Raw genomic sequence first — 14,644 nt, 5'->3', positions numbered from 1 at the left:
CCGGCCGGTGCCCCCTGATCCAGGACTGCCCCCGGTGAGTCTGGGGCGCTCTGGGGGGATTTTGGGGGGATTTTGGCGGCATGTATGGGCTTTGGGGGATTTTGTTGGGAGATTAGGGGGAATTATTGGATTTTGGAGAGAATTACTGGGTTTGTGGGGTTATGGGGGTTTTGTGGGTTTTGAGGATTTTGGGTTTTAGGGATTTTTTAGGGTTTTGGGGTGGTTATTTTTTGGGGGGTTTCCTGAAATTTTTGGGAGGTTTTTTTTTTTTTAAATTTTGGTGGGTTCCACTGAGATTTTGTGGGATTCTTTGGTGTTTAGGAGTTTTTAATTGGGATTTTTGGGGGATTTTGGGGGGTTTTAGTGGAATTTTGGGGGGCTTTGGAGTTGTCCCAGGGTGTGGGGAAGGGCTGAGAGGCACCAAAGTCTCCTTTAAACCCCTGAAAGTCCCAATAAACCCCATGAAATCTCAATTAAATTTCACAAATTCCCATTAGAACACCCTCGAATCCCAATAAAAGCCCACAAAATCCCAATTAAACCCCACAAATCCCCACCAAAAATGTCTCCAAAACCACATGAAGCCCCACAAAATACTCACGAGACCAAAGAAATCTCGACAACAACCAAAAAAAACCTACAAAACCCCCCCAAATCCCCACTAAAATTCCTAACAAACCCAATTCCCCAAAGAATCCCACTAAATGCCCCCACAATTCCAATAAATTGCCTCCAAATCCCCTAAAAATCCCAATAAAACCCAGAAATAATTCCAGAGGATCCCACAAAATCCCCACAAAATCCCAGTAAAACCTTCCAAAATTCTAAAGAAAACACAAAAAATTTCAATTAACCCCCAAATACCCCCAGGAAAACAACTTCCCCCTCAAAGCACCAATAAAACCCCTCAAAACCAAACTCCCCAAAATCCCCCAACTGCCTCCAAACCCAATAATTCTCCCCAAAAACCCCAACAATTCCCCATAAACTCCCAACACAATTCCCCAAAGCCCAAAAAAAGCCCCAGATGCCCAAACCCCTCCCGAGCCCTCCCTGGTCCCTCCCGGTCCCGCCCAGGCCCGTCCGGGGCCGCGGCCAAAACTGCCCGGAGCGAACGCGGAGGTCCCGGAGCGACCCCGGAGCCGATCCCGGGCTCGGCCTCGGGCTCGGCCCCTTTGGGGGATTTTGGGCCGAACCGGGCAGGTTTAGGGTGGGCTTCAGATCCCTTGCGGGGATCCCGAGCCTTTTTGGGTGGATTTTCAGCCCCTGTGGCTGATTTGAGGCCGAATCTGGTGGGGTTTAGGGGGGATTTCAGACCCCTTTGGATGATTTTAGGCCCATGTGGGTGGGGCTGGGGCCCATTTGAGTGAGTTTAGGAAAAACTGGGCCCATATGGGTGAATCCTAATCCTGTGTGGGTGATTTTAGGTCCCTTTTTTGGGTATTTTGGGCCCATTTAAGTAGGGTTTTTTGCTGCTTTGGGCAATTTTAGCTTGAACCAAGCCTTTTTAGGGTGATTTTAGGTCTTCTTGTGTTGGTGTCAGGGACATTTTGGTGATTTTAGATACCTTTGGATGATTTTAGGCTGGACCAGATACTTTCAGGCTGGATTTTAGTCACATTTGAAAGATTTACGGGTGATCTTAAGCCATTTCTTGAGGGCTATAAAACACTTGGGGCAGTTTTAAGCCCCTTTGGTTGGATTTTAGAGCCCATTGGATACTTTTAATCCCATTTGGTTGGTGTCAGGCCGAACCATGTGGATGTAGGCTGCATTTGATGCCCTTTTGGGTGATTTTGGGTCAAACCGGGCTTTTTTAGGACAGCGCGTCCCCTTGGCCCCGCTCCTTTCCCCTCACGGTTCCGCCCTTTCCTCGCCCCCTTTCCCCTCACGGTTCAGGATCCCGGAGCGGGGGAGGAGGAGGAGGGAGGGAGGAAGAGGCGCAGCGGCAGCAGGGAGCAGCCGGAGGAGAGGAGAGAAGGAATCGCGTGGCCCTGGCGCTGCCTGAGCTCGCAGCACCCCGGGAGCATCGCCCCCATCCCGCAGGTGCCCGGGGAGGGGGAGCTCGGCCCAAATATCCCGGGGCTCCCTGGGTTTGGGGTTTTTTTTGGGTGGGATGTTTGGAGCTGGCAGGGCTCCAAAGCCGAGCCGCAGCTGGCCCTCGGGGGGACATCGGTGGATCCCCGGGAGGTGTTTTCCGGGGGTCCCGGTGGGCGGTGAGGGCAGCAGAGCCCCGGCGGGGGGACACCGGTTTTGGAGAGCCCCGGGAGAGCCGCGGCTGCCCTGAGCGGGAGCCCAGAGAGAGAAGAGCCCCAGAAGCCCCAGCGGGGACCCCGAGAGGGGGGGACCCCTGGCAGTGCCGGCACCCCGGCAATGGGGGGTGCTGGGGCTGGAGGGCCGGCATGGCCGGGAAAGGGGTGCGGGGCTCCCAGGGCCGCCAGGGGCTGCTCCCAGCAGGAGCCCAGTTGCTGCCAGTCAGTCCCCATTATGATACAATTTGCCCCCAGCACTGTTCCCGTTGTTCCCACTTTCATCCAGTGTGTTCCCATTTGCTCCCAGTCACAGCCAGTATGGGGGATGATGTGCCTGGTGTGTTCCCAGTCACTCTCAGACACTCCCAGTATTAGTCCAGTCCTTCCCAGTATGGTCTAGAGATGAGACCAGTGTGCTCCCAGTCACTGCCAGTATGAACCAGTTGTGCCCCACATGGTTCCAGTTGCTCCCTTTCACCCTCACTTTTGTTCCAGTCACTCCCAGTCTCTCCCAGTGTACCCCAGTTCCTTCCAGCATACTCCCAGTCACTCCCAGTTCCTTCCAGCATGATCCCATTTGTTCACAACCACTCCCAGTCAGCCTCAGTGTAGTTGCACTCACTGCCAATATGATCCCTGTCACCTCCAGCATGATCCCAGTTGATCCCAGGAGAAGCCCAGTTGTTTCCAGTCACCCCCAGCATGCACCCAGTGACTCCCAGTTCCTCCCACTTGCTCATAGCATGATCCCAGTTGCTCACAGTTGCTCCCAGTCAAACTCAGAATGATCCCAGTCATTCCCAGTGTATCCTATTTGCGCCAGCATGGTCTCAATTGCCCGCTGCAGGCTCCTACTCTGTCCCAGTGTGATCCCAGTATGATCCCAATATGATCCCAGTCTCCCTCGGTGTGACCGCAGTCTGCCCCAGCATGGGCCCAGCTGCTCCTAGTATGATCCCAGTACGATCCCAGTGTAACAAAGTGACTCCCAGTGCTGCCATTCCTGGGATCCCCCAGCCCTCTCTGCGTTCCCCCCTCCCGGATCTCCCGAGAGGAGCCCCAAGGGCTGGCAGTCCCCTGGCAGGGTCCCCAGCAAGGCCCAGTTTGGATGTGCAGCCCCCAGTTTTCCCAGTTTGCCTCTCCTTTTGCCTGGGCCGGGTTCCCCCCGCCCCCAGCGGGTGGGAGCAGCCGAGAACCCCGCGCTGCCCATCCCGACCTGTCCCGGCTCCATCCCCGCTCCTGCCGCGGGCTGCCAGGGCTACGGGAACGGGGCACCAAGGGTGTCGCTTCTCCTGGGGAAGGAGGAGGAGGGAGGGAAGAGGAGGCATGGGACGAAGAGGAAGAGGAGGGACAAAGGAGGATCAGGAAAAGAAAAAGGAACCATGAGCTGGAGCCCTCCCTGAATTCGCAGCCCCTCTGGGACCATCACCCCCTCATCCCATGGGTGACCGGGGATGGGGAGCTCAGCCCAGATATCCTGGGGGGGTCCCTGGGTTGGGTTTTTGGGGGGATGTTTGGAGAATGAAGAATTGCAAAGCTGAGTGGAAAAGGCCCCTTGGGGGGACACTGCGGGGTCCCGGTTGCAGCTGCCGGCAGAGGCAGCCTGGAGGAGCAGAGCCCTGTGTCCCCCAGGAGCCCAAAGTGGGGAGCCCAGAGAGGGGGGAGCGCCGTCATTGGCGGGACCCTCAACAGCCTGGAGAGGGGCAGGGGGGACTCCTTGGAGCCCCTGCAGCCCAAAGCAGAGAAGGAGGGGAGAAGGGACCCCGGGAGCCCAAAAAGCCCTGGCATCCTGTGCCAGGAAGGTGGACAGAGCTTCAGCCAGAGCGCGGAGCTGGTGGGCCATGAGCAGGTTCACCATGGGGAGAAGCCCTACAAGTGCTTGGAGTGTGGGAAGAGCTTCAGGCAGAGCTCCCACCTGATCCAGCACCAGATGATCCACACCGGGGAATGGCCCTAGGAGTGTGGGGAGTGTGGGAAGGGCTTCAGCTGCAGCTCCCACCTCGTCACACACCAAGGCATGCACACTGGGGAGAGGCCCTACGAGTGTCCCGAGTGTCAGAAGAGGTTTCAGACCAGCTCCAGTCTCCTCAGGCACCAGTGGATTCACACGGAGGAGAGGCCTTTCCGCTGCCCCAACTGTGGGAAGGGCTTCAAAGAAAAGTCCCACCTTGTCACCCACCGGCGCGTCCACACTGGGGAGAGGCCCTACGAGTGTCCCCAGTGTGGGAAGAGCTTCTCCAGGAGCTCTACCTTGACCCAACACCAACGGAGGCACCGGTAAGGGAAATCCTGCAAATGTCTCAGCTGTGGGAAGAGCTTCGTGCCCTGCTCCAACTCCATCCCCCATGGGAGGACCCACTTTGGTCAGAGTCCTGGTGACCCACATTCCCAGTGATCCCTGCTGAGAAGACACCTGGAAGGTGGTCTCCACGTCCTCCTGGATCCCCATAGGCACCTGGATGAACACAGGGGCAGGAACATCCATCAGGACTCTGATCTAAACTGGAAATTCACTGGCAGAAAGTGATTTGTTGACTTTACACCCCAAAGAAATTTCACCCGCTCTGTCCAGTTATTTCTTCTGGTGGCATCAAGCAGTGCTGCATGATCTTGGAGGTCTTTTCCATTTCAATAATTTCTTTCCTCACCCTGTCTAAACAACCAAAACTGGGGTGAAAATAAAGAAATTGAGCAAAGAGATCTAAAGCTGCACCATTTACCTGGATTTGGGGGTGAATTTGGGGTTGGTTCAATAGAATATTTGGGAGGATTTGGGTGTTCTGAAGCTATCAAAGGCAGGGGACATGTCCACAATCTCATAGGTGTGCCGGCAAAAGGTGTCCACCTGAGCCCACCTGTTCTCCAAGAATTCTAATTGTCTGTCCCAGTCCCTGGCCTGGGTCTCCCTATCCTGGATGTTCCCCCAAAGTGCCCAAATCACTGCTGAAGTGCCCGAGCTGATCCTGGCTGTAAATGTTCCTGTCCACCAACCTCTCCTGGTCAGTGCCATGGGAGGTGGGAGTTTAGGGGCCCCTGGGGGGATTGGGAAGGGCTTCTGTCAATCCTGTGGGCATTTGTGGTGCTGGGAGGGGGCTTGGCAGGGTCTGTGAGGGAGATTTGGGTCCCTGACAGGGCTGTGTGGCTTGCCGAGAATTTGGGTGGGTCCTGGGGGAGATGGAAATGGGTTTTGGTGGTTCTTGGGGTCATTTATCTTGCAGGGAGTAGTTGGTGGTGGGGGGTCCTGGCTGGGAGCTGTGGGGTGGTTGGAGGAGTCTGGGAGTGGCTGTGGGGCTGGGAGGGCGTTTTTGGGTGGTTGTGACTCCCCCAGACTCCCAAAGCTGCCACCAGACCCCACCCCCCAAGATACTGCCAGAGGGCAGTTGCTCCATGTTGGGGTTCATCGTCCTGGCTCTGCAGAAGATATGGGGGGGTCCCCGGGGCCATGTGTGTCCCCCCAGAGCGTGTGTGACACCCCCCATCCCATTGTCACCCCCTTGTCCCTCCCCACAGGGCTCCAGCCCCAGCTCCTGCTCCCCCAGAGGGAATTTGGGGAGGGGGCAGGGGGGTGTGCAGCCCCCGCCGGGGAATGGCCCCGGCCCAGTCCCTTTGTTCAGCACCAAGCTGGGCTCGGGGCCGCAGGAGGAAGAGGCCGGTGGGAAGCAGATCCTGCAGCTGGGACAGTGCTGGGGGTCAGGGCAAGGGCCTGCCCTGCACACCTGGCTCAGGTGTGACCCTGCCCCGGCAAGGGAGCGGGACATTCCCATCCCCACGGATCAGGGCTGGGAGCAGCACTTGGGGCACGGACATGGAAATACTGGGAGCGACTGGGAGCACACTGAGGGCGTGAATTATTCCCCCGCCTCCACCTTCTCCGGCCGCCCTGCCAGCTGAGAAATGCTCGCTGGGCCTCGGCCTTGGCCAACAGCCCCTGGGCTCAGCTCCTTGGAGCTCATCACAAACACTGTCTGCTCCAGGCACTGCTGCTGCCCTGCCAGCTCCTGGCTGCTTTAGGAGCAGTCCCGGGAAGTGTTTTTGTTCCCTCGGTGGCACAACAGCCCTGTTCTCACCCTGCCAAAGAAAGCTGTGGATGCCAAGTGCGGCCAGGATGAAACATTGCTGGCACTGAAGCCCCTCTCTTGGGGCCCTACAGACAGCGCTCCAAAAGGAGCCCCTTGGAGCTCTCCTGGGCCAGCGACTCCCTCGGAGTGGGGCCTCTCCGAGCCGGGAACTCTCCCGTTTGCTGCACTCGGGGATCCCCAACAACGAGGGAGCCTGGGCCGATCCCCCCACTCCTCCAGGCTCAACCCTTCCCCCGCTGGGGAGATGCCAAAGCATGGGCAGGGAGCATTTCCCTGCCCTCAGGGGAATTTCTCACAGGTGCCTTGCACTGACTCTTTGTGTCTGTGTGCACACAGGAGTGCCTGTGCTCAGGAAATGTGGCAGAAATGCTGCTCTCTGAGGGGTCTGAGTGCCTTGGATAGCTGAGCCAGTCAGGCCTGTCAGTAGGGTTAAATCACAAGGTCTAAGCTAAGTTAAATTGTGCTAAGAGTTGTTCTTTGCTGAGTTTTTACATTTAAAATATAAGTCAGGTTGAATATTGTTAAATGTTATTTCTCAGTTAAAATGCAAAGTCATAGGTTATAAGTTCGGTTAAATACTGTAAAGTGCTGTTCTTTTGCTAAATTGTGAAGTTGAAGGTGGAAGTTAAGGTTAAGGTAGAAGTTAAGTCCTGTTAAGTTTGAGCTCTGTAAGCTCTTGGGCCTGTATTTCTTTTATCCTTGCCCTCATTTCCTTGTGTCTTACACTCACACAGGGACAGTTCTTGGTTCATTTCTGGTTTGATTGCCTGGATTCTGTTTGGTTTTGTTGTTGCTTTGTTTCCTTGGTGTGCCTGAAGTGTCCAGTCAGGAGCAGAGTGACTCTTGCCAAGGAACTTTGTGGTGCTGTTACTCAATATTAAATCGGGTTTTTGCTGCTCCCTTGCCGGGGATTTTTTCAGCGCTCTCAAGCCCTCGTTGGTAACAGGGTGAAGGAGCCCTGGGCCAGGCTCTGGCCCTGGGAGACACGGGGACGCTGCCGGGGGGTCCCTGTCCCCTGTCCCGCCCCCCATGGCCCTGTGTCAGGCTCTGGGCTCGATCTCGTGGAACATCCTCTGGGGGAGGCTGCGGCGCCGGGGGCGGGGGGACCCGGGGGGACAGGGGACCCCGCTGTGCACGAGCAGCGTTGGACTTCTCTGGGGGAACTGGGGGGGGGGCTGGGGCAGAGTCACCTCCCCAGTGACCTCACACGGCCCCTGTGATGTCACACAGCCCCTGCGATGTCATACAACCTCCTGTGATGTCACACAGCCCCTGTGATGTCATACAACCTCCTGTGATGTCACACTGCCCCTGTGAGGTCACAGAGACAACTCTGAGATGTCACCCTGTGATGTCAGACAGCTGCTCTGTGATTTCACAGAAGACTCTGATATGTCACCCTGCAATGTCACTGTTTGTTCTTTGATGTGTTGGTACAAAGGCAAAGAGAATAAATGCTTCCAAACTACCATGAATCTCTACTATGTATGGCAAGAAGTAAATCATGTTTTGTTTAGCTGCAACTCACCATGGATAAAGCTGTGCATGGAAAGTAGCTCTCACTGCTAGACAATATTATATAGGCCTGGTGGAAAAGGTTATATTAATAGACCAGCAGGGCCTCTCCGAAAGGACACAGATAACCAGGAATAGAAAAAAGAGAAAAACAAAAAAGATGTATTGAACCACATGTTTTGCAGTTAGGGACTTCTCTGACTTCAACTCTTCGGACTGAATTGTTCCCCAGGAGCGTATAAAAGTGACTGTGTGAAGAAAACTTTTCCAAATATTCCTAAAAATTCAGGAGTACTCTGCTGCAAAATTTCAGGCACTTCAGGGCATTTTCACTTCAAGCTTCAAGCGTTTCTATGGAAATGCTTGAGAGACAGCACACTTCATATATCCAACATCTCTGTTTGCAAAAAGTTTTTATTTCAGATAGGGGTATAGGAAGGACATTCTTTAAATACAGAGGGTTAAATGCAAAGAATGACACATTTCAGGCAATTTGAGAAACTTATTTTCTTTTATTAATTTCTCAAACATAGATATTCAAGTATTATTTAAAAGCAGACAAGCAACTACAGTAGGGTATTTCTCTACACTAAGGGTAACTTTGCAGAATAGTTATACACTGACAAGACTAAAGGGCATCTGGAAGGAATGCTAAGAAACTAGTCTAATTAAAGCTACAGCTCATTAAATGAATACATTAAGTCCCTAACAGACTAGGTTGCTGTCTTCGAGATATTTCAAGCAACCTCCATCAACTTCACTGTTCTTCTGTGAGGATGTGCAGGTGGAGCCAGTTTCTGCCTCATAGACTTTGGCAACAGCACCGTCGTAACTGGAAGGTGAAGGGCAAGGCCACTCAGAGATGTGTCTGCACAATGAATCCATGTGCTGCAGCATCTTCCTTCCGCAGGAGCAGGAAAGCAGCTTCAGGATTGCCAGTGACAAATGCAACAATTACGCAGCGTTCACGTGGCTGCCATCGGGTGTGACGCCCCCAGCACAGCTCTGTGCAGGGAACTCCTCTCAGTGGCTGGAGAGCAGCGTCCGGAGGCGAAATCGCAGCCGACCATAAGCTTTCAGCGCCTCTAGGTGGGCAGCAGGATCTCGGGCCAGGTGCTCAAAGAGGTTGAGTGGCTGAAGCCTTCGCATTGCTGGCGGCAAGCTGATCTCTGCAGGAAGCCTCCCGTTGCCTAGCACAAAATGCTCCAGGTGTTTCAAGTGCAGGCAGCGGCGCAGGTACGCCATGACGTCCCACAGCCGCTGTGCAAATTCCCTCCTGTGCCACCGGGACAGCGGTACGGTGGTCAGCACGTGCATGACCACAGTCTTCCAGGTAGAGCTGGAAAAACCTGTGCCCCTCAGGATGCAGGTGAAGACCTGCAGGCATTTCAGGTGCAAGCTCTGGCACGGCATCTGCCTGGCGATGTGCTGCAAGAATTTTGCCTCTGCCACAGCATATGTCTCAGGCCACGCTGTGCTTGTGATTATGTCTGCCTCGGTGGGCTGACTGCTCACAAAGATGCTGGAGTTGCCTTTCTGGGCCTCTGTGGGATGGCTGACCACAAAGATGTCAGAGTCCCCTTGGCGCACCCCAAAGAGCATCTCCACCGTCAGGCTCTTCTTGCCTTTGCTCAGCTGGAATTGGCAGGACCGGCTGCAGGGCTGAAACACCAAGTGCCATGAGTATGACTGAGGCACGTGCAGCCACGAGCATCTCACCAACTGGTAGAACCAGCGGGAGGTTTTCTCCACATCCAGGTAGGAGCCGGTGCAGAGTGTCTCTAGGAGGCTGCGCTTCTGCTCCCGCCACAGCTCCTCCTGCGAGTGGTGCAGGAAGCACAACAGCTTCTTGCCCAGCCGCTCCCTCTCGCACAAGCACGCAAGCTCCACACGGACGCTGAAGGTCCTTGTTGCCATCTGCCCTGCACTGTTCAGCTCTAGGTGGAAGACGTGCCCTGGCGGGGGATTCAGTGGGACCAGCACGTGGTACACACCATCCCACCCACGGGGACTCCAGCCCTCAAAGGCACTGCCCACCCCGATGGCTTCTTGAGGCACCGGGTAGAAGCTATTGCTCACGCTGTCCACAAAGACACGCGTGAAGCTCTCCATCAGCTCAGCTACCACTGAGCAACCTCTCTCCAGGTCCTCCACAGGCCACTGTATGCCATCCACTAAAAGGATGCCTTGCTCATTCCCAGCATCCTGAGTGTCTTCTCTGTCTTCGGGTCCACCATTGCCGCTCTCTTCCTTGCCACCATCACTGCCAACTTTTTCACTGGCAGCCACGTTACCTTGTTTGTCTTCTTTTCTATCCTTGTTCTTGTTTCCCTCCACGTTCACATCACCCTGTTCTTCAACCTTGTTTCTATCATTGCCATCTTCTTCTGTAACATCCTTATTTTCTTTCTCAGGTCCAGCAAAACCATTAAGGGCACTTTCATTCCCGCATTTACTGCTATCTTCCTGCTCAGTCACATCTCTGCTTCTCTGTTCACTGGCATCACTGCTTTCCTGCACCTTCACATCCATGTATTTTTCCTGTCCATCTATGTTGTCTTCACCTTCATTTATGTCATTGTTGTCGCCCACCTTTATAGTCACACTATTGTTTTTTTCTTCATTTCCATCTCCTTCTTCTTCCTTTCCAGTGTCCTTGTCTTGCTCCACCCGCACATCCTTGTGTTCTCCTTCATTTGCTTCATCTAGGTCTTCTTTATTTCCAACAACATGGCCAGGTTCTTCTTCATTTTCGTCACCACGACTGTCTCCTGGCACATCCCCATCACTCCGTCCCTCATCTTTCTTTAAATCATGTCCATTGTCTCTGTGAACATCGCTGTCTTCCTTCACCTTCACATCATCATTGCCTTCAATGGCATCATCACTGTCTCCTTCATCTACAGCCACAGGACTGCCTCCTCTGTCATTTTCAGTGCTGCTGTCATCTGCCTCCACAGTCACGTCAGTGTTTTCTCCACCTTCCTCTGGATCAGTGCTGTTTTCTTTCTGTTCTGTTCCTTTCTCATCTCCCAAGGTCTTGCAGGAGCTCTGGTCCTTGCTGCTGCTGCTGGTGTCACAGCTCCTTCTCCTGCAGCTAAACCACAGGCCCAAGAAGAGCAGGACGCCAGCAAGAACCCAGAACGGCCACTGCTGCAGGGCACCAAAGAGCACGGCTCCCCAGCCCTCGTCCTGCTGCTCCAGGGGCCCCCGCTCCAGCTCCTGCAGCAGCTGAGCCATCTCACGGGCCAGCAGCTCCTGACGCTCCTTCATTCGCTGGTGCGTGGCCTCATCCAGCCCATCCCCAGCCGGCTGGGGGTACTGGATCAGGCTTTGCACGAGCACGAAGAGCAGTGACAGTAAAGCCATGGTCTGCAGGAGGACACACAGAAGGGGTTCAGTGGGGCCGGAATGGAGACGGACAATGAGGGGCAGGAGCAGCAGGGATGTGGCGGCAGGAAGGAGAGGGCCCCCGGCAGCTGGCAAGGCCCGCACCGCTGCCCCAGCAAGCAGCGCGCCCTCAGCGAGGCGCTCCCGCCGGGGCTGGGCCCTGGATGCGGGGGCAGCCCCAGGTACCGGCGCTTCTCCCCCAGCCCTCCTCCAGCCCCCAGCCCCGTCTCCTCACTGCTGTGCACTCACCGCTTGCCCAGGCTCTACTGGGGCAGCGGCACCCGCTGGGGCCTTTTCTAGCTGCCCCCATTGTGACACGGCGCCTGCGATGTCCCAGAACCCAGAGCGCGGCACAGGCCAGCCCCGCCCGCCGTCCCCAGCCCGGTCAGGGAACTCATCGTGGCCCTGGGCACCCCGAGCCCCAACAGACACCAAGTGCAGATCCATCCCTCGGGAACCTGGGAACACCAGAGCTTCCCTTGACAGAGCAGGCACAAGCACCCTCACACACAACCCTTGTCAAATTCAAATCTGGGTGACATGACCCAGGGATGTTCTCAGTGTACAAGTGCAGGCTTTTATTTAATACTGGTGGGGGACATTTTTTATTAGTAGTATTTATACTTACTACTTTGGGGTAGGATGTCATGTAAGCTAATGCTCTGTTACAGATTTAGTGAGATTTCTTTCTTTCTGGAAGAAATCCAGGTTGCTTGGATGATGCACAGGAAGAGTTAATACCGTCCTAAAAAGGCCAAATAATTTAATTACAAAATGTTGATGCCTTCAATAACCTCTTAGCTCTCAAACTCTGTGGTTCAACACCGTGCAAAATTCTGGTATGGCCAGGATTTTGTTCAGAAAGTAGAATGTCTGTGTTTTCAAATTTGTGCAAAGATGTACCTCTGTCACTCCCACCATCTTCAGAATTGTCTCCCTTAAACAGTGTTAGCCAATCTCTTTGACTGAGAAAGGAACTTCTGTCTGTTTCTGCCATCTCTTTGTGTATTTATCTCCAAAGGACTGTGAGTACAGGAGAGATTACACTCCTCAACCTTTCTTTGGGGAACTCATCTCTAAATGGAACTGCAGAAATGGGGAGGGAGGAAAGGGAAACAGGATGTGACTTGAGTACCTGCATCGTGACCACAGATGGCCACTGCTAGACAGACACTGACGTCAGGCTGATCACGCTCGCCCATTGGTGTGTAGCAGAATAATGTTGGGATTGCTAAAACTGCTCTTTAAATTGGGTTAGTGTGGGATGTTTCACTTAAATCTTCAGATTTTTTTTTTCCAGCTGAAGCTTTTGCATGTCTTCCCTGCAGAATCTTGCACAACGGCACAACAGCATTGCTTCTTTGTTGGTTTTGGGTTTTTTTTTTTTTAATCTGGTGTTGGCAGCTGCTGGCAAAGGGGTGATTTTAAATGGGCTGATGTGTTATAAGAGGCATAAAGAGGCACCTCATATCCTCTAGCACCTCTAGCACCTCACATCCTGCACTTACCATCTCAAGGGGGCTGGGAGTCTCTGGGATGACCAAGAATTACAACAGCACTTAGCAGTGACTGACTCTTGGCTTCTTTCAGAGGTAATTTCTCCCATTGCAATTGATTTTTTTTAATGTTTCTGCCCCTCCTTTCCCCCATTCATTCCAACTTCTTTAACTTGTGAAAGTGAAACACAGCTTGGCTTTCTTCTTGTGAAGATCTGCCAACACCCACATTAACCCACAAATACCTTCTTTCTAGCCAGTAATTTGGCAGGAGACCTTCTGTCTTCCTAGTGCATAGTTCCTTCTTGAGAGTAGAACTTGCACTGCAGTTCATAGTTCTACTTGAAACATTTTCAAATGTGTGCCTTGAGGTCAAAAGGGTTTTTTGGATTTCCTGCGTGATTTGCCATGGGATGTGAAAGGAAATCTGCCCTCAGATCCTTTTGGATCCTTTTGGCAGTTTCACTGAGGGTGTGCTTGAGTCACTCTGGTTCTGAGTGAGATCTAGTCCCTGGTGTGTGTGCAGTGCAGGCAGAGAGGATGGCCACTGGTGTTGGTGAATGATGGGAGAGCATCCCCACTGCCCCCTGCCCACCTGCTGCACCAGCACTGCTGCTGCTGGTGCCACAGGACAAAGGATACCGCCAGCCTTTGTGTAAGGAAATGCCACAGTGCCTTCCCAGAAGGTGAAGGTGGTGGAGCTGTCACTGTAGCAGGGTTAAGGCATGGCAGTTGCGTGGGATGGTATCTTCTGCTGCATTCCTGCTGAGATACCAGGCTTTCCTTGTGATTCTCCTCAGGTTGGTTGCTGTCTTGTTCAAGGCGGGGCTTGGAACTTGTCCTGCCTTTTAATCCACTTCAGCATCCCCCTAACTTTCTAAATTAATTGGAACTATTCACTTTGGAATAGAAAACCAGTATTTTAAGGTATGTGGGAGAAGTGCTTATTCTCAGCTCAGCCTCATCAGAAACAAAATGTTCCAGCATTCCCATCCATTATGTAAAGGGTGAACATGAGGGGAACAATGTAGAAGTTTTGACAAGAATTTTCCAGTTGATGGTATCCACTGCCCCTGAGCAGTGTTTGCCTAGGTGTGTCTTTAAGCAGAACGTGGGTCTGTCCACACAGCCACAGCTACCTGCAACCTGCTTTTGACACCACTCCTGTTCCCTCACACAGAAGATAAATTGTAGCCAGGGTGAGAGTTTTTTGCTAATTATAAAACATGAAATGATCTTAATCTACCTTCTCCCCAATGAACAAAGCAATTGATTTATCTTTAGAGTTGTACAGAACCTTTGCTAGCAATGGAGCCATTTGTATTAAATTCAGGCTTAGTTTTCCTATTCCATGAAGTCCCATCATTGTGTTGATTGTACTTTGAAGTCATAGCAGGTTTCCCTCTCCTGCTATGCACCTAAATTATTTCAGCCCCGACACACATCTCCTAAATTCTTGTTGAATTTTTTTCTGAACAAAAGGACTAAAAGTCGGTGTGTCTTAAATGAAAGACATGAGGCAGTTATGGTTCCCTTCATTTCCTCATATCTATCTGCTGCATCTAGAGAGCTATTGTCATGTGTGCACTACTGGGAAATAATAATAATACTAATAAAAATAATAATTCTAGGATTTGCTGTCAATAGAAACAATCTATAGAGAACTTAAACCTAGAGAGTGAGTGATTAAAGTTTAGCAGCAGAACTGAAAAATACTTTCTGAATGCAGAAAGAAGCTACAGAGGACAGACAGGATCTAGAGGGATCTGCTTGGTCTCTGAAGCCAGTATGAGCTAGAACGCTGCTATGAAGGGGCGGGAACTTGTGTGAGAACTTTGCCTCCTCATGGCTCTCCTGTCTTTCTCCTCTTTCCCCAGGAAACCTTTTCTGGCTTGGGGGCATACAACAGTTG

General features: G+C 52.8%; 1 protein-coding gene across 1 annotated transcript; it reads right to left on the bottom strand.

The window, feature by feature from the left end:
• Window positions 1–8,616: 8,616 nt before the first annotated feature.
• On the bottom strand, window positions 8,617–12,747 carry LOC137467314 (inositol 1,4,5-trisphosphate receptor-interacting protein-like 1). The gene is made up of 2 exons (XM_068178804.1): window positions 12,732–12,747; window positions 8,617–10,746 (listed from the first exon to the last, which is right to left on the bottom strand). Exons 1-2 carry the CDS (start codon window positions 12,745–12,747, stop codon window positions 8,870–8,872), a joined length of 1,893 nt encoding a protein of 630 aa, XP_068034905.1. The 3' UTR covers window positions 8,617–8,869.
• Window positions 12,748–14,644: the final 1,897 nt, after the last annotated feature.

The sequence above is a fragment of the Anomalospiza imberbis genome, unplaced genomic scaffold (assembly GCF_031753505.1).
Source record: "Anomalospiza imberbis isolate Cuckoo-Finch-1a 21T00152 unplaced genomic scaffold, ASM3175350v1 scaffold_59, whole genome shotgun sequence".
NCBI classification, from domain to species: domain Eukaryota; kingdom Metazoa; phylum Chordata; class Aves; order Passeriformes; family Viduidae; genus Anomalospiza; species Anomalospiza imberbis.
Note: the sequence above shows the minus strand (reverse complement) of the source record. Positions and strands in the feature narration are given on the sequence as shown.